Source organism: Ictidomys tridecemlineatus, chromosome X, assembly GCF_052094955.1.
Source record: "Ictidomys tridecemlineatus isolate mIctTri1 chromosome X, mIctTri1.hap1, whole genome shotgun sequence".
Lineage (NCBI taxonomy): Eukaryota > Metazoa > Chordata > Mammalia > Rodentia > Sciuridae > Ictidomys > Ictidomys tridecemlineatus.
This window is the reverse complement of record NC_135493.1, coordinates 54277801-54298412: the sequence shown is the minus strand read 5'-3', so window position 1 is coordinate 54298412 and position 20612 is coordinate 54277801. Positions and strand designations below refer to the sequence as shown.

Genomic DNA, 20612 nt, shown 5'->3' with positions numbered 1-20612 from the left:
TCTAAATCATAATATTACTGTTGTTAAGGATTTTTGTGATTAACTATAAACTTTTATATTATTAACAATTTTCATTAAAAAATGAAAATGACATCCTAGGTGTGGTAAATAATTTTGAAACCAAGCACATAGCAAAGACAAACAGATGATGCTAAGGAAATATTAGTATAAATTGAACCAACTAGCCAGTCATCAATTACTAAGACCCCTTGCTAAGTGGCAGTTTGATGTGTATATTATACAAAAAAAGAAAAAGAGAAAACAAGACTTCACTGGTCCATTCAGAGGTGGCTTCCAAAAAATCAGAATTATTAGCATGCTTTAAAGACAAGGTATTTTTAAAAGGACATTAGGAAATAAGATTAAGATTTTTATTCACAACTGAAGACACAAGCAATGGCATTATCCACTGAATGTCGATGGACATTTCCATATATGTATAAGCCACCAAATAATTTAGGACCACATTTTCATAAGATTTTCTGTTGTTACTAGAAAAACAATTTCACAATCTATATCTATATATCTATCTATATATCTATATCTATATCTATACATACATGCACAGGGAATTGGCTGGCAGGATATATGCCAAGGTACTCATATTAATTATCTCTTGGTGAAACATTATTTCTTTCTTTTTATATCTATATTTTGTAATTTTCCTAAAATTTGCAGGCATGAATGATCCCTAGCACCATACAAAAAAAGAAATAAAATAATATGGTGATCAAATAAATAATTGAAATCATCTTTAAAATGTTAAATCAATGTGACTAACAGTTGCATTATTAATTTACTAGTACAGATTTTTCTTACTTATTTGTATCACTGCATATTATTTTCCAAAGGATTCCTAAAAAATCAAATCATTAGCAGATAACTCTGAAACAGGGTTTCTGAACTTCAGCACTACTAATACTTTGGGCCAAATATTCCTTTGTTGAGGGAGGTCATCCTGTACATTACTGATATTTAGCAGCAACCCTAGTTTTACAAACTAGATGACACCTCCTCCTTAGTTATTTCTCTAGACCTTGAAAAATGTCCATTGGTGAGAAGCACTGGTCTAAATGAACACCGCAGGAATCAGTCTTTCAGCAGTTGCTTTTGCCCTAGATAATCTACATTGATTGTCCTATTGTTCAGGACAGCTGTCAATCAATAAGAAGTAATTGAAGCTTGGTTACTGCTCATCCGTAATCTCCAATCTATTCTCTGCTTCTACAAGTTTAACTTCTTTATAGTCCATAGATGAGATGATGAGGTATTTTTCTTTTTGTACCTGGCATACCTCAATAAATATCTCCTTCAGCTTCATCCATGTTGTTGTAAATGACAGGATTTCTTTCTCTTTTCTTTTTTTTAATTGGTTGTTCACAACATTACAAAGCTCTTGACATATCATATTTCATACATTAGATTGAAGTGGGTTATGAACTCCCAATTTTAGCCCAAATGCAGATTGCAGAATCACATTGGTTACACATCCACAATTTTACATAATGCCCAATTAGTAATTGTTGTATTCTGCTACCTTTCCTATCCCCTACTATCCCCCCTCCCCTCCCCTCACATCTTCTCTCTCTACCCCATTACTGTAATTCCTTTCTCTCCTTGTTTATTTTCCCATTCCCCTCACAACCTCTTATATGTAATTTTGTATAGCAATGAGGGTCTCCCTTCATTTCCATGCAATTTCCCTTTTCTCTCCCTTTCCCTCCCATCTCATGTCTCTGTTTAAAGTTAATCTTTTTTTTCTTCCTGCTCTTCCTCCATGCTCTGTTCATAGTTGCTCTCATTATATCAAAGAAGACATTTGGTATTTGTTTTTTTAGGGATTGGCTAGCTTCACTAAGCATAAACTGCTCTAGTGCCATCCATTTCCCTGCAAATTCCATGATTTTGTCATTTTTAGTGCTGCGTAATATTCCATAGTGTATAAATGCCACATTTTTTTTATCCATTCATCTATTGAAGGGAAGGAATTCTTTAAACATGAAAAGTTATATAGTAGGAAAAGAAAGATCCAGTTCACATGCCACTTTGTCTTAGGTGCTTACTTAAATCACACAGAATAAAATGTGTCTTACCCCTGTGCTTAACATGCTCTTTATATACACTTATTATTGCTTTATTACTATTTGTTCCCAGTAGACTGGGGATCCAGTGGGCAATCATCATGATATTTTTGTGATTGTTGGTTGCTTGGTTCATTCATTGTTTTCTTAATGGACTGAATCATTCAATATATTTCCTGTTATTAGCACGGCTTGGCTCATAGGAGGCTAATCATAGTGCTAATCACTGAGGATCTGGAGAAGAACACAATACAGAGTAAAATGTGCTAGTATGGAGGTGTAAAAATATGTGGAAGGGATTATCATGACCAAATTGTGAGTATTAGGGTAGGCTTCTTAGAGGAAGTAACTCAAACAAGGTGATCAACAAATGAGAAATGATGGAGGAGAAGAGGGAGTGGGTATATTAGACAAAGGGAACTCAGTGGGCCCAATGTAATGGAAGAGTCCTGCCTTTTACTGCCTTACACAGGGGCTAGGGCATCTTTTCTGATAAAAAAAAATTGATTAGTGAACAAAGATGAAACAGAATGAAGAAATACTCATCAAGCTGAAAAAAGCACCAGTAGCATTAACCTCAAGTATCTTCAGGCTCAGGTTATAAAAGGCATGCTTTGATACATACCTTTGAGATATCTTGAAGTACCTTTGGTCAGTCTCAAGATCCTAAGAAAAGGTCAGTTTGTACACTTGCTTCCTTATCTAATAACTTTGCCACTTCGTGGTTTTTGAACATAATTCAATAGTAACTTCTTTAGAGGGAAAACTTCTATGAAAAATCATACATGAAGTGTTACCAGAACTAGATATTCCATTTTATTTTTCTGGATCTAATTCTTACTAAACTTCAAAAGGCATTTAAGGAATTTTGTTAATATCTTCATTGTTAACTATTACATTGTCCTGGATTTTTAAAGGACAAAATTTAGCTTGTCATACAAAATTCTGACAATTATTAGAACTATTTTTGGAAACATTTATGAAACTTTTAAGTTTTATAATGTTAATCTAAAATGTATACATATTTTACAATCATTCATACCAGTAGGCATTTTTATGATGTTGGGGAATTTGGGTTTTCTTTAAATTATGTGTACCATTATTACATATTCCTTTAGTTCTTTATGATGTAATATTTAACTTTTTTATACAAAGAACAATCATATCAGAAAAATAGGACATCCACTTCTGGCCCAAAGTAAACAGTCAAAGAGAATACAGCAGTTGATAGGTGACATCTTCTTCCAAAGAAAAATTCAATTTTATATATATATATATATATATATATATATATATATATATATATATATATGAAATACAGTAAAGTCTGCTCTTCAGCACAGCTGGGGAATGAGGTATTCTGGTCAAATATTCTATTTAATAGAGTTACCATATATTTTACATGGATCGCCTATTTTCAAAGAGTTGCAATAGATCAAAATAAACCTAAGGCTATGTAGCCTGGGTGGTCCCAGCTGAGCTCAAAGGGAATTATTTGAGTGTATGTGATTAACTAGAGGGAGTTGGTGGGCCCTTAGGGCTCTATTTGCATGAAAGGATTTATTCTGGCATTTTATTTATTCCTGGCTTCTAGGAAAAGGAAAATACATGCCCCAGTGCCTGGACAAAAGGGAGGAAGGAGGGAAAAGGAGGGGTTTATGATATTAGGATCCCCCTTAGGTCTCTAAGACTTGAAACATTTTCTAAATCCCCCAAGGAGAAAGGGATCAGAAGAGAAGTGAAAGGAACTGTTTCTGAAGTGTCTTGTGACACATGGCTACTTCTTTCTGCACTGAGTGCAATACCACAGGGGTACTTCAAGTGTTGGTACAAAACTGGAGTAGTAGAAAGCACCCTTGGCCCACACATAGAATTATCATTGAAGGTGACCCCAAGAAGCATTGCAAGGAAAAATAAACATTTTTAGCTGAGAGGAACTAGAGCTATAGCAAGATAGGAGGGTCAGGGGCTTTTGTGATGTTCAATGCTAGAATAGTGGATATTGAGTAGCTTGTTTGTGAGCAAATGTCAAATGGTGACTGCAGATGACATTTTTTAACATGCATAAGATGACTCCAGATGTGTCTGTGGCAATGTAGATTGCAAAAGCTTGAGTCCTGCCTATGGGGGGAAAGATGAGATAACTTGGACTATTTGGATTATTGTTACTAAGGCAACCTCCCTTTGAATTCCCAAGTGATGAGACTTGGAAGACATTTAGCTTACAAAGAAAACTAAATTATTTAAGAGGCACATCAGGGTCTGCAGTTTCTCAAGGTCATTTTCATAATATTAATCACCATTTTATTGGCAAAGCAAAGAGAAATCAACTTATATGGCATCTAATAGAGATTTTTGAATCATGGAATTCTAGATAACAGTTTATATTGTTGATTAAGACCCTATATGGTTAAACAACCTATTTGGTTTCTTACGTGAGTCCACCCATTTTAATAACACAGTACTGCACTAGAGTTTCCTTTAAATGTCAGAAGCTTTTTGAATTAAAGGTTTTTTAAATGTGTCAAAATAACTTAAGTCTTTTTGGATCAGGAATTATACACACAATCTTCTTATGCAAAAATTCATCCTTACTTTTTCGAAGGCAAATTGCCTTTAATGAATGAATAAAATTTTCTGTATATTATCAATTTAGTCTTTGAGTCTAAGTAAGTGCAGATGCTCACTTTGCCTTTCCAATTAAAGTTTAGATTTAGCGATGATTGAGGCCTTGTAAATGGGAAGTTGGCTTCAGAGAGATGAGAGATTCTCAATAAGTATCTCCAAAAGGCAACATGGCTACACAGGGAGCTCTCCAAAAGTTCAGATTTTAAAGAACAATTCCTTGAGATAAAAAGGAAGAATATCCCTGAGAACTGTCATAAGTTTGAACTTGGTTGTCATAATTTCCCATGGCTTACCAGCTTTGGGAATAATTAAGGCATAGTGACAATCACTAGCCTCTTAGCCTTCCTTTAGTTTTGATAATGTGTTTCTAAAGTTTCTCTCTGTTCTGCGAGGCTTTGGTCCTCTTAGGAACTTGCTGTGACTTTTGCTGCTTCTACTTTCCAGATTTGAGATTTCCCAATCTGAGAAGAGAGTGAGTAAGTAATGTGGCTCATTCAGGACCAATCATAAGATGGTCTGGCCTTAAAGCATAGTTCTTTTGTATGCCACTTTAATTTTTAAAAGATCAGGTTGATCATGAGGCTATATAGGGAAGTCATGAAAGAATCTTAAGTTAGGAGAGTTAAGATCATATTTTCTTTTAAATATTGGTTTGTTTTTAACTTGGTAACAATGTGGTGAATGGATTAAAAATTAGAAATAGAAATGGATGAGGAGCTAGTGTATGGCTCAGGTCGAGGGCTTGCTTGGCACTTGAGAAGCCCTGGGTTCAATCCCCAGCTTTCCTGTACTGAAAAGAGGGAGGGACGGAGGGGGGGAGAAGGAGGGAGGGAGGGATGGGGAGAGAGAGGGAGAGAGAGAGAGAGAGAGAGAGAGAGAGAGAGAGAGAGAGAGAGAGAGAGAGAGAGAGAGAGAGAAAGAAAAGTAATGTATAAATGTAGACCCAGAGATGGAGATACCAGACATAAGGTCACTGTTACAGTCCAGCTAAGAGATGGTGGAGGCCCAGAACTAAAATAGTGTTAGTGAGCTTAGAGACAAATGGATAGATGAAAAAGACATCTAGAAGGTAGAAGTAGCAAGACTGAATAATGGCATACAACTCCATGATTATTTGGTATTACTCCTAACAGCCATTTCAAATGATGAATGTATTTATTTGATTCAGGGGAAATCCGCTAGCATGATTAATAGTAATGGCAACATTTTCTTTCTAAATTATGTAATTGCATCTAATAACTCTACAAAGCCTTATCCCTATATATTTCTAGTGTATGAGGTATAGAATGGGGGTAAAACACAACAAATATTTATTGAGTGCCTGGGTAACATATTGTTCGTTACAAACAAAACAAAACAAAAACATACAGAAGCAGCAGGAGACTGACAGATTTAAAAGAGAAAAGAAGTATTTTCTATAATTTATTTGGAGCTATGAAAGTTATTGAAGTATAATACTTGCCTCAAACATTTTTCCAACAGCTGAAATTAATTTTTATGCCTAAGCAAGATATTGTATGGTAGTGAAATATATAAGGTTCACTGATTTTGAATATTCTATTCAAAATATCTCAAAAGAAAAAAGAGTGTTTGTGCAGTCAACTGTTTGAACTAGTCGAATGACTGAAGCATAAAGGAGAATGAGCAAACAAGATGTTTATACATTGCATAAATATGGAATTTAATTTTCTTCCACACAATATTCAACTTGAATCTAGTGGTTGTTAATTAATCTTGCCTAGATTATATGCAGTTTTAAAAACTCTGATGAAATCCCAGAAAAACTAACTAGAAAATCTAAATTTGTAAATGTTTCCAATAACATATATTTGTGTAATAATATACTATGCATTTCTTTTGGATACCTTTAATATCCTCATTAGCTGAGTAATGTATGAATCATATTAATAATTTATAAAGCAGCATCCCATGGAAATTATCCATTTCTGCCTTTATTCATCTGATGTGATTATTTTGAAAAAAGGTCTTAATCCATAATGTCAACCACTTTTGTTTATTTCTGTTTTTCCCATCTCTTAGAGACACTCTCTCTGAGGAAGAATTTTTGGTATGTGCATTTTGTTTATGCTACACATGCCAAATAGATCTCCCAAGATGAAACTCTGAGCTCATTTGGAAGTAATTTTTGGTAGCACATGAATCAGAACTCTTATTTTCTTCTCAGCACTACTGGTATTTTATTGCTTCCATCTATAGTCCAATATGCTTTTAGCACTAAGAACCCTGAGGCCAAACACACAAAGCACTAAGAAAATGGGAACTTCAGGCGATTACAATTTTTGTCTCTCTTTCAGGGTTCTTCCTTCCCCTGGGAGAGTGAAATCACTTCAAGCTCACTATGAAACAGGAACATGGTGAACACAAGTGATTGACTGAAGTTGGTGATGTTGATTTAGGAGTCTTACAGATCAGGTATAAACTCTTAAATCTGCTTGTCAAACTCCTATGGAGTTTTCCAGACCCTGCCCTAATGTCAAATTCTCTATGAAGGCTTTCTGGACAGTGTAGGCAGAATTAGGCAGTTCTTCCTTCATGCTAATATCATAACTTAATGTATTACTATGTATATATTACATATGTATTACACTTACTTATTCAATAATATTGCATTTATTTTACTTTCTCCACTCATGGATAGGATTATCAATGATAGTCTCTTCCTTTTATCTCTGGACCATACCATTATCAAAATCAAGTTGTTTCTTAGTAAGTAATTGCTGGAAAGATCAGAGAATGGCTACTAATAATCTACATCTGCTTAGCAAAGGTTACAAAGTTTTGCTGCATATTGGCGAGAAGACATGGCAGGAATATCATTCATATTTTACAGATCAGGAAACCAATGCCCAGAGAGGTTATATGCTCAAGCCAAGTTAAATACAGCTAATAAGTTGTACACCCAGTTCTCTTGCAGTATGTTGTTAAAATTTTGTAGATGGAAGTGGTAGCAGTACTGTATGTAAGGCACAAATGGCAACAGCTGGCCAAGACTACATTAGTAAGTATTTGATATTAATTGACACTTTGTAAGATTTGGTTACTTGTTTTGAAACTCAAGTCTAAACAGATCAAAAAGTTTAATGCACATGAAAGTAGACATAATGATGTCAGATTATTTACAAAGAGAAAGATAAATGAGAAATTTCTCCTTTGTATTAAGCTAAATATGCAGTGAAGATAGCACCCCCCAAAGAAAAAGATATAATGGATATGACTGCCATTTTTGAAATTCTGACCATGACTCAGAATACTAAAATGGAATAAAATTCTCAGAGATCAGTACTCAAAGCCTTTCATTTTACAAAGACACACAAAAATAAAAAACAAGTACATCAAAAAATGCATAACTAGAAAGGGTAAATGACTTACCTAAAGTCACACATTTTGCCTTGTACAAGGACACAGAATTGGTTTATTTAAAAAAAAAAACATTATGATTAAAAAGCAACACAAGAATACTTCTTAGCAAGCATCTGACTAATATGGCTAGACATAGACTATAATACAGGAATTGTCTTTATAAATAAAAATGCAATTCCCCTTCTCAGACTATTCCCCAAAGACCTAAAAAGAGCATACTATAGAGATACAGCTACATCAATGTTCATAGCAGCCCAATTCACAATAGCTAGAATGTGGAATCAACCTAGATGCTTGTCAATAGATGAATGGATAAAAAAATGCGGCATTTGTACACAATGGAATATTACTCAGCACTAAAAAATAACAAAATCGCGGCATTTGCAGGGAAATGGATGGCATTAGAGCAGATTACGCTAAGTGAAGTAGCCAATCCCTAAAAAACAAATGCTGAATGTCTTCTTTGATATAAGGAGGGTGACTCAAAACAGAGCAGGGAGGAAGAGCATGAGAAGAAGATTACCATTAAACAGGGACAAGAGGTGGGAGGGAATGGGAGAAGGGGAATTGCATGGAAATGGAAGGAGACCCTCATTGTTATACAAAATTACATATAAGAGGGTGTGAGGGGAAAGGGGAAAAAGAGAGAGAAATGAATTACAGTAGATGGGGTAGAGAGAGAAGATGGGAGGGGAGGGGAGGGGAGGGGAGGGAGGATAGTAGAGGATAGGAAAGGCAGCTGTCACTAGTATGGCAATATGTAAAAACGTGGATGTGTAACCAGTGTGATCCTACAATCTGTATACGGGGTAAAAATGGGAGTTCATAACCCACTTGAATCAAATATATTAAATATGTTATGTCAGGAGCTTTGTAATGTTTTGAGCAACCAATAAAAAAATGCGACAATGTGGGAAAAATAAAGCATTGACTATGGTGTTTCTGCTTATTGGGGAAATGAAGAGGCACATAATGTGACAGGCAGTGTTTTAGGACTTGGTCCTTATTAAAACAAGATGTTTTTAAGTGGAGTTTGATAATATTAATTGTATACTTTTTTCTCCATTTACCCACATGCTTTGTTTAGTTAAAAATACTTTGTTTTATCATTTAAATGTGCCAAATAAGTATATATTTTTGTTTCTTACTCCTTTTTAACATTAAGTATTTCCTTATTATTTGAGGAGGATGCTTTCTGAGATATTCTGCATAGACCTGAAACCACAAATGATACCAAATTACATCTATAGATCTATATGTATGTGTGTGTGTGTATATTTAAACATATGTATCAAAACACATATGTATCTATCCATCTATATATATTTAAACATATACTTAAGTAACTGTCATAAAGTTTAATTTATAAATTAGGCACAGTGACAAATTAGCTATAACTAATAATAAAATAAAACAGTTATAACAATAAGCTATAATAAAAGTTATTTGAAACATGAGTTTTTTAACTTCTTGAATTTTCCACTTGAATAACTGAAACTATGAAAAGTGAAAATACAAGTAAGGGAAGACTAGTGTACTGTTTCTTTACTTATAGAATATAATCCAGGTAGATATAATCTGAGTGTTTATGTGCTTGTATCATATTGATAGCTTTTAAATTTTGAAAATGATTTGACTACTACTGTCTCTTAGCCCTCTTATTGCTAAGTACAACGTTATACTAATTATTGGTCAGCTAAAAAGATGAATATGTATCTCTGTTAAGGGGCAAAGACCAAAATCAGCTAACATTTTCAGCAAAAATGAAAGCCAATGATAATATTTATGAAAGTTTTTGGTGTAGCTTGTAGCCTCTGTTACCAAAGTTGCTCATTTAACTGTTGGCATGTGCCCTGGTTTGTATTTTTGGGTTAGTATATGAAAACAATTTGGTTTCTATAAGTATATTAACATCTCACAGATTGTATAATTCACACCAAAATCAAGTGATGTCATAGGGCATCACTGACTATGAGAGGGAGCCTTATTTAATAAACAACTGCTCTGGAAGAGAAACATACCTCAAACTGCAAAAATTTGTTTGCTAACTGATCTTCCCATTGGGTATAATCTCTAGAGTTCTTTAAAATATATGGACCATTACCTGATTGATATCAATTATTGTGCATATCTTTCTGTTTCTATCATAATCAATCTATGCTGCAATTTGTACTTATTTATTGAATTCTGAGGAGATGAATTAATGAAGCATTTATGTAGCAAAGCCTTTTTTTTCCTTCTAGGATAACTTTCACCCTAAATGTTCATTACCAATTAATGGTAATATTACTATTATTCCCAATAGTTGCAGTTTAAAACAAAGCCCACATTGTGAAAGTAACTTTAGGTATTCAAGGTCATTTACATTATCCAATTTAAAATCACAGTTTCTCATTTAGGCTGTAGAAAAAACTTGTTCATAAATCACAGCATTTTAATGTATTAAGTAAAAGATGATTTTTAGGTATTAATTTTTAAGCTAAGTAAAAGTATAATACTGTGCTATATAAAAATCAGGGTCATTTAATTACCAATTCATTTATTTCCAATAAAACTATGGTAGAAAATCTCCCATGTATACCTAAAGTTGAAGATAATTCAGCTAGGTCCCCATTATACATTAAGCCAGTCAAAAATTTTTATCCTTGTCATAGGTTTAAAATATCTGTCAATTCCTATTAAAGGATTATAACATGAAATCAATATAGTCAATAGGTATATAAAATGCCAATAGAATTTTTTTTAAAAAAAGCAACAGGATTTGCAATGCTTTCAGATATATTACTCACCAGAAACAGAGTTCGGAAGTTGCTGAGGTCACCAAAAAAGTCCTCTATGGTTACTGTCTTAGAATCAAAAATGAAGTACTCTCCAAGATTCTCATACAGCTTCACCATGTTATTGTGCATTGTGGACAGTTTTTCATACTGGTCTCTCGCACTCTTTGTAAAGCTGTAGCTTTGTGTTAAGGAACATGATCCAATAAGACTTACTTCAGAGGCTATCACTCAATAGAGATTGAATTAAATAATCACTTCTGTAAACATATTTGCACTTCACAAATACTTGTGTATTCATTTGCTAGGACTGCCATTATAAAATATCACAGTCTGGGTGGCTAAACAATATACATTTATTTTCTCATAGATCCCAAATCTAGAATTGTGAGAGGTTCTTATAAAGTCTCTCTCCTTAGCTCACAGATGGCTACCTTCTTGCTGTGTTCTCATATGGTTGTCCCCCTGTGTGGTCTGTGTTGTAATCTCTTCTTTCTTCAGGGACACCAATCATATTAGATTATGGCACACCCTAATTAATTTCCTTTAACTTATTTATTTATTTAAAGGTCCTGTCTCCAAATACAGTTACATTCTGAGGTACTGGATGGTTAGATCATCGACATATGAATTAGTCTCCAGCAAGTTGTATACAGAATCAATCAGTAAACTATTTGCTAGAGTCATATTGACTAGTAAGCTTAAAATTTTTTTAAAACAAGGAGACTATTTAATATATAGCTATGTAGGATATGTCTGCAAGATCATGTTTGCTAAATGAAAGCACATAGGTAGAAAATAACTTTATATATATTTATGAGTAACATAATGAGAAAGGAATAGCAACAAAAATTTAGAGAAAAAGAAATATATAAAATTTTCTTTTATAATATACATAGTATATAGAAATACAGAGGCTATAGTAAATTCTATATATGTTATATTTGTGTGTATATGTGTATGTATATGTATAACACACACATATATCAAGTACACACACACACACACACACACCAACTATCCATACTGCTTAAGGAGAGGAAGCAGAGGGAGGGAGAAGAAGGAAGAAAGTGGTCAGATTCAGTATACACTATCCTGAAAATATGGTACTTTGCCATTTGAGAAAACAGCAGAATTAGGAATGTCATTTATACCTTCCCTTCATGGTTCTTCCCTGAAGCAGGTGGAAAAAAAATTCTCTGACAATGCTTCTGAAGCAGGTCATAAGACCCTTAATCCTGAACTGTCCATCCCATACACAGAGGAAAAAATTGCCTTTATCTCTAGACATACAGAGCTCAGAGAAGAATCTGTAAAAATATGCCTTGATAAGTCCCCCTTTATCCAATTTTAATTCCCTATATCCAGTGTTCAACAAATGTAAGCACAGATACTTGCTGGTGGTACACACTTGTAATCCCAATGACTTATGAGGCTGAGGCAGGAAGATTACAAATTTGAGGACAGCCTCAGCAAATTAGTGAAATTCATAGGTATAAAATATCTGATAAGTCCTGTTAAAGGATTATAACATGAAATCAATATAGTCAATAGGTATATTAATGCCAATAGAAGTTTAAAAAGAAAACCAACAGGATTTGCAATGCTTTCAGAAACAGAGTTCGGAAGTTGCTGAGATCAACAAAAATGGTTACTGTCTTAGAGTCAAAAACGAAGTACTCTCCAAGATTCTCATACAACTTAGAAAGTTAGTGATTGTCTCAAAATCAAAGAAAAAAATGAGAAGGACTGGGGAGGTACTTAGTTATAAAGAGCCCCTGGGTTCAATCTCTTAGGACTTAAACAAACACAACAAAAAGAATGTTTCAGAGAAAGTTAAGTGCTCTAAACATGAAAAATAAAGAGAACCCAGTCAATTTTTTAAATAAGAGTAAGTTGGGTGTAGTGGTGCATGCCTATAATCCCAGCTACATTAGAGGCTGAGGAAGGAGGATTGCAAATTTGAGGCCAGTCTCAGCAATGTACAAAGTCCCACACAACTTAGGCCCTGTCCCAAAACAAAAATAAAAAGGATTGTGGATGTAGATCACTGATGAAGTGCCCCTGGGTTCAATACTTAGCACCAAAATAAAATTTAACAGACTTGCAATTGTAGAAAGAGGATAATAACACTGTCTGTGGTGTACTAGTTTAAGATGCACTCCAGTGGTATTAATATTTTGTGATAGAAATTTTTATCAGGAACTGATAATTGTGCCTTGAAATACTTGATTTTATAGGGTTTTCTGAATTTTTCAGTGTTTTATTATAACCTGAGGCCAAATTTGTTTTCTATAGGAACACAGCTCTAGTTTTACAATGGTAGTTGATGGGGAAATCAGACCATTTCTGGAAAATTACTTTGCAGCTGACACTTATGGAATACACTATGATTTTTAAAATGAGATGTCTCCTTCCTATGTTCTTTTTTATTCTATTTAACTATTAGCATTCACATTAGCAATACAACAACCCCTTTCAGGCTAATGGGTGACATTAAATCTTTCAACTCTTTAGTCCATTTTGATATTAATAGACCCGAAAGAATAACATTTTTGACATACTCTACTTTCTTTTTATACACAAAAGGGAACATAATGATTACATACATTCTGATTTTCCCTTTTTCACCATTACCATGTACTATATGTTAAACATACTGTTTAAGTGTAGCAGAACTGAGACAATACTCTTCATATCTTAGCACAGAATTAAAGGGGTATTTCTAGACTTTCTTCCATTGGAAAAAAAAAATCCAAACTCATGCCAGGGACTCGCTAGGCAGAAACACTCTACAAAGGTCACTTACTTACAATCTATTTGCAATGCAAATTACTAAATTGTTTATATATTTCAGAAAGCTCAACATCTACAAAAACACAGAGAAAAAGCAATAGATAATAAGAAAGGCAAGAATTTTATGTTCCCCATTTATCCTAACACAATTTTTCACTGGCTAAAACATGTTCATGTAGTGATATACAATTTCATAAAGTTGTTTTTATAGAACAAAAATTGATTTCGGAAATTCTGTCTGTGCACTAAAGTGAGAAAATTTGAAAAATTCTGGGAATGGCTTATCTTTGAAATAACAAATGGAAAGTAGCCCAGTCTTTAAGTCCTTCACTTATCTTCAAAGTGATTACTTTGTAAAAGGGATATATGGCATAAGTCAGCACTGAAATCTTTCAGAATTTCAACCATGTCACCAAATCTTACATGGGATGGCACATAAAAAAGGGACTAGATGATGTCATTCTTTTTCATATATTTATTTTCTTTAGGAAATTTTTATTTTTTGAGCAGCCACTAAATGCAAGATACTGACTGGCACTATAGTAAACATTGTGGTTCCCACAATGATCATTAAAGTCAATCTCTAACCTGAATTAATTTATAATATAATATTACAAATAATTCTACCATCATTAATTTGCATTTATACAGAACTTTGTCATTTATAATATAATTATCTTGTATTATGCTCCAGATTCTTCAAAACAACCTTTTCAAAAAGGCATAGAAATGAGATTGCAAATTTTAGAGTTTTAGAAAACAGATAAGAGGCACTCAACCTTGCAGAGTTAGAATATAGATATCATGATAGTCCCTGGCATGATACTTATCTTTTCATACGGTAGAAGTGAATTATTTACAATGATAATGAACTTCTTTTAACTTTGTTTTAATGCTATATATGTAATAGTAAATATATCTGTAGAATGATGGTCAGCTTAAGTTAAACTTGCATCCTAAGACCTAGATGTTGCTTAGTAGATGTGTTAGCAGATTTTTTTTTTGAGAGAGAGAGAGACAGAGAGAGAGAGAGAGACAGAGAGACAGAGAGAGAGAGAGAGAGAGAGAGAGAGAGAGAGAGAGAGACAGAGAGAGACAGAGAGAGAGAATTTTTTAATATTTATTTTTTAGTTTTCGGTGGACACAACATCTTTATTTTATTTTTATGTGGTGCTGAGGCTTGAACCCAGCGCCCTGCGCATGCCAGGCGAGCGTGTTACCGCTTGAGCCACATCCCCAGCCCCGTTAGCAGATTTAATAGTTAATTTTAGGTCAACTTCACTGGGTTAAGAGATGCCATCACAGCTGGTAAAAATTATTCTAGGTATGTTTGGGAGTGTTTCTGGAGGAGATTTGTATTTGAATCAGTAGACTTGAGTAAAGAAAATCACCCATACCAATTTGGGTTAACCCTATTTATAATATAAAAGGATATATCTTTAACTAGACAGTGTCCACGGAGAAGAAAAAGCTGTTTCTATAAGCTGAGATTTGAAATAGGCTATTGTCACTCCTTACTTGGGATTATTTAAGACAGAATATAACCAAAAATTTAGAAAATATATTATAGACTACTGGTATTGACTTGAATAGGACAGACATCTGGCCCTTAGTTATGCTTTAAGAACACTGATCGGGAAGCCTGTGAAATATTTAGAGTGGAACTGGAAGGCCAGGTGTGTAGGTACCATATAACTATTGCTAAAACTTCTGCTGGCACAGTTCTTTGAGAAACTACTGAAGAGAATGCTATGAACATCAATGAAAAGGTTATTTACTCTTATACTCAGATTTCTTGGCCTTGGTGCCTTATAAGAGGGACAACAGAAGAGAATCAAAGAATAGTGCATTTGAGGGAGAATGATTCAATTATCTTGGGACTGAAACACATACAGTCTTCCATCTATATAAGAAACCTTGGGAGTCCTTGAAATATTTAGAAAGATGAACCCTGAAAAAATATTATTTAGAAAATTTATTAGCTTCCTAAGAAGAGGGTAATTCATAACAATTTATATCCTGAAATAAATATAAGCTTAAGGTAGTAAAATGGGGATACATCAATACATATAAACTGATCAAATGTGAAGGGGGGAAAGATAAGTTCTACAAAGCTAAATGTTTCTGATTTTTTAAGCATGAAAGTTTTATTCACGATGACTATGAACTAAAATCTTCTAACAGAAGTATCTTTTGCAGGTTTATAAACTAAAATATGTGCAGCATTTTAAAACAGTAATAGGTAAAATGCTAACCTTTCAAAAGTATTATTAATTTGAAACTAATTCATGATTCTGGAAAGTTAATTTATAAAACATATCCCAAGACTCACAAATCATTTTTATAATAAATTATGGAAAATATGACCTTAAAATTCAACCTTCTACATAGGCTAGTACTCAAATAGAAAGAAAATTATTTTCTTCAAATATTTAGGTACACTGGCATAGACTTTGATTATTTTTGGTAGCTATATGTTATGGTTGGGATCTTGAATGTTCCTCTAAAAGCTCATATGTTAGGCAATACAGCAATATTCAGAAGGGAAAAAAGTGGATTATGAGATTGTACCTTCAACAATGGATTAATCCATTTGATTGATTAGGAATTTGAGTGGACTATTAGATGGTAATTGTAGGCAGGCAGGGCATGTTGGAGAAGTAAGTCACTGGGGACATGCCCTTGGGGACCATATCTTGTCCTTGCCTTGCTTGTTTCCTCTGCTTTCTGGCTGCCATGAGCTGAACAGCTCTCCATCAGACACATATCATTTCACTATGTTGTTTCTACCTTGGAGCAGACCAACCATGACTGAATCCTCTGCAATTATGAACCAAAATAAATCTTTCCTTTCTTACATTGTTCTTGTCAGGTATTTTGGTCACAGTAACAAAAAGCTGACTAACACTCTATATCTACCTGTCTATAAACTGGTTGAACGTGACTTTTGTAACTCTTGGTCCCTAACTGGCAAAATAGCAATACTTCCTCAAATACTAGGAGGAGAAAATTCTTTATCATCTTAATTTGTGAAGAGCAATTGTAACCACAGAAAATGCATTTCATTAGAACTGAAATAATTCTTAGCAGAGCACTGGGGATGAAGGAGTGTACATACACACAGCTAATTGAGTTGAATCATTTCTTAAAATTCTCATCTTTATAGGCAGTATATTACTTAAAATTTTAATAAAAAATTTGAAATATTAAATATAATTAGTGTTCGATTGTTGAAAACATGGAAAAATCAACTTGAGATACACTTAACCTTCACATAAGCTTTAGTTAGCAACATGGCATAATTGCCTATTTAAATAAAAGGAAGTCACAAATATGCTATCTATTGAAAATATAGATAGCAATTCTACTTTCCATAACCTTCAGGAAATATTCCTCTAAATGTTAAAAATATGAATTTTTTCCATTTCATTGGAATAATTTTTAGTCAGAATTACTAATAGTTCAAATAAATACCTTTTAAGTTATTATTAAGGTATAATTAAAATGTAATTTACTTACAAACCATACATTACGTGAATTAAAACATCTTGACAAATATTTAAAAATATGAAACATTAACATGGATAATATGGAAAGCACTAGGGTACTTTATAATAGATCAGGATATAGATTAAAATCCTTTGAAAAATCATATTGCAACACTGAAGCATAGAATATTTAAATAACATGACAAAGATAGCCTAGTTCATGATTTTGAACCAAAGTCCCTAGTATTTAACATACAGGAGGCAACTACGCTACTGGATAGATGAAAATATTTTGTAATAACACAACTTTTCCATAGATGGCTGGAATGAGATGGATAAAGAGATGGATAACAGTCTCCTGTTAAAGGCACAAATATAATGGCTATTATAGAGGTAAGAAAGACATCTGGAGCCAGGTGCAGTGGCACATGCCTGTAACACCAGCAGCTCAGGAGACTGAGACAGGAGGACTGTAATTCAAAGCCAGCCTCAGGATCTTAAAGGGGCCCTTAAGCATCTTAGCAAGACCCTGTCTCTTCCAAAAAAAAAAAAGACATTGGTATTCCTTTTCTCTATCTCCATTCTTTATTCACTCACTTGTGTTTCTGTGTCTTTATTCTTTCTCTGAAGACAATCTGTCTTTCTATACTTAGATATCCAACTAAGTGATTTCTTCACAAATTTATTCAAACACCTTAATTAAATGCTTAGTGTGTGCCAGCTATCTTCTATGTATAGATGACAGAGTATTCAAATTTTCAGACAAGATCACTGGTTTGCTGGAAGATGACAGTTCAATCAAGTGAACAAATACAAAATATTTTTTAAAGTGTGAAGTATAGGCAGGCATAGGAGAGTATATGTGAGACCTAACTTAGGACTTGTGGGAGACAAAAGTAGAGCAGAAGTGTAGTGATGCCTCTTGAAGGATGAAACATTAAAACTGAGACCTGTGTGAGAAGAGCTAGAAGAAAGAGCATTGGGGAATGCACAAAAGTTTGTTAAACATTCTAGGAACATTAACAAAAGGAAAAGGGAGTATGGAGTGGAAAAGAAGGGGGAGCAGTAAGAAGGTTCCTGTAGCAGGTAGGGTCTAGATTATACAGGTCTATTAAGCATTTTAAAATTCTTCTAAGAAAATTTTTCAAACTTTCCTGAGAAAAAATGTCACTAAAGAGTTTTCCAGAAGTTTTCTGGTGGAGCTTTTTGGGTCTTCAGGGAATAGAATCATATCATCAACAAATAGTGCCAATTTAAGTCCCTCTTTTCCTATCCATATCCCTTTAATTCCTTTTGTCTGTCTAATTGCTCTGGCCAGTGTTTCAAGGAATATGTTAAATAGAAGTGGTAAAAGAGGGCATCCCTGTCTTTTTCCAGTTTTTAGAGGGAATGCCTTCAATTTTTCCTCCATTTAGAATGATGTTGGCCTGGGGCTTAGTGTAGACAGCCTTTATGATGTTGAGATATGTTCCTGTTATCCCTAGTTTGTCTAGTGTTTTGAACACGAAGGAGTGCTATATTTTGTCTAATGCATCTTCTGTGTGTATTGAGATGATCATATGATTCTTATCTTTGAGTCTATTGATGTGATGAATTATATTTATTGATTTCTGTATGTTGAACCAACCTTGCATCCCTGGGATGAATCCTACTTGATCATGGTGCATGATCTTTTTGATATTTTTTATTCAATTTGCCAGAATTTTATTGAGAATTTTTGCATGTATGTTCATAAGAGATATTGGTCTAAAGTTTTCTTTCTTTGATGTGCCTTTGCCTGGTTTTGGAATATGTGTAATAAGAATTGTGATGCATCCTGCTGTTATGTATTTAAAAATAAAACCAATAAAAAGATTAAAAAAAAAGAGTTTTCCATAGGGGAATAGTAGAATCACACTTCCCTCGATCAAAAAGCATAAGAAATGCTACCTAAATTAAAACACATACCAAGAAACAAAAACAAAACAAAAAAACCCTAGAACTAGTGGAACACAGAATACTGTCCAAATGATAGTAAGTTTACTTGCTAGTTCCTAACTACTGACAAGACAAATATATAGTATATATATAGTCAACTGAAGTATATTTGATAAATGATTGAGAATGCTACCTAGAATCAGAGGCAGTTAAAAAATAACAGGTGGTAGGCAATATATAATGACTAAGATTGGCATATAAATAGTTGTGTTTAGAGTAGCATAAGAGTTATGATTGTAAATTTTTTAGATTGATGTGTATATTTTGGAATGTCAGTATTATTTAATATACATAGTATGCATATACAGACATTAATTGGAACAAGTCCTACCTCTAGGCCTACCTCACATTCTTCTCTCAGTATCATTTATCATGTGCTGATAATGTATAAGAAACTGCTACAGATTAAATAAAGAAAAAGAAAGTTAAGTCATAAGACATGGCTCCTAACCCTCACTGAATTTATAAACTGCTGTTGGAAGACAGATAAATAACAGAACAACAGTAACAGGACTAATGTTTATTGAACTCTCAAAATAAACCAGTCACTGAAGAAAATGCTTTACAAGTGTCTTTTTTTTAACCCTAGCCCAGGCCCTATGACTTATATATACTATTATTAACTGCATTTTACAGATTATGAAATTAGCCTCAGGGAAGTCAACCAACTTTCTCAGTGCCACCTAGACAGTAAGTAGATTCAAGATTTGAACCTGAGCATCCTTTCCTACACCCCCACAAAACTGCATGCTCTACCAGCATGACATACTTCTCCCCATGTTTAAAAGAAAAGAAAAAGTGCTTGACAAAATAAAACAAGATCCACAAAAGAATTAAAGAAACATATGGAACCACAAATAAAGGAGTGATTCTGGGACAATGAGGATATATTTCAGGAGGAAGTAATGTTAGCTCCATCTTGAGATATGGAGATTTTTCCATTCAGAGTGGAGGCAGTGAGCATAACATGAGCAAAGGTGTTAACGTATATGGAGTTATCAAGCAACTGTAGCTATTCTGAGATATGGTAGTTTAGGCACACAGGGAGATGTTAGGGGGGGATATACCTGAAAAAGAGTAAATGCATATTATGGTTTTCATGTTTTTTTTCTTATGTATTGAAAGTTTGTATGCAGAGGAGTAACATGATCTTATGAATCCAAGTCTGGGAACAGAGGAAGGATAGTTTGGAGAGATATGAGAGTGGACTCACAGAGAGTACTTAGGATGCTAACAGAATAGCACTGCAGATAGAACATCAGAGACAGACATAATAAATATAGAAAAGGTAGACTGCATAGGGCATGGTGACTGACTACATGTTAGTGGTAAGGAGAGGAAAGTAATGAGGATGCCACTTGAGTTTTCTAGCCGGGGTGACTCAGAGTATGTATTGTGAGAGTTTTTTTTCCTTTATTTTTTTTTAAATCAGAAATTGAAAGACAAAAAAGGGAGCACTATTCCAGAGGGAGAGACTAATGACT

General features: G+C 33.8%; 1 protein-coding gene across 15 annotated transcripts in view; it reads right to left on the bottom strand.

Moving 5' to 3' along the window:
• Diaph2 (diaphanous related formin 2) overlaps positions 1 to 20612 on the bottom strand; it is an 802473-nt gene that overhangs the window by 214060 nt on the left and 567801 nt on the right. For 5 of the 15 annotated variants that reach the window (XM_040283678.2, XM_040283677.2, XM_040283675.2 and 2 more), the window contains one exon: positions 10880 to 11044. The exons of the other annotated variants lie outside the window; for them this stretch is intronic. In XM_040283678.2, coding sequence (XP_040139612.1) covers positions 10880 to 11044 — 165 coding nt within the window. The remainder of the gene's footprint in view (positions 1 to 10879; positions 11045 to 20612) is intronic. 15 annotated transcript variants of the gene reach the window in all.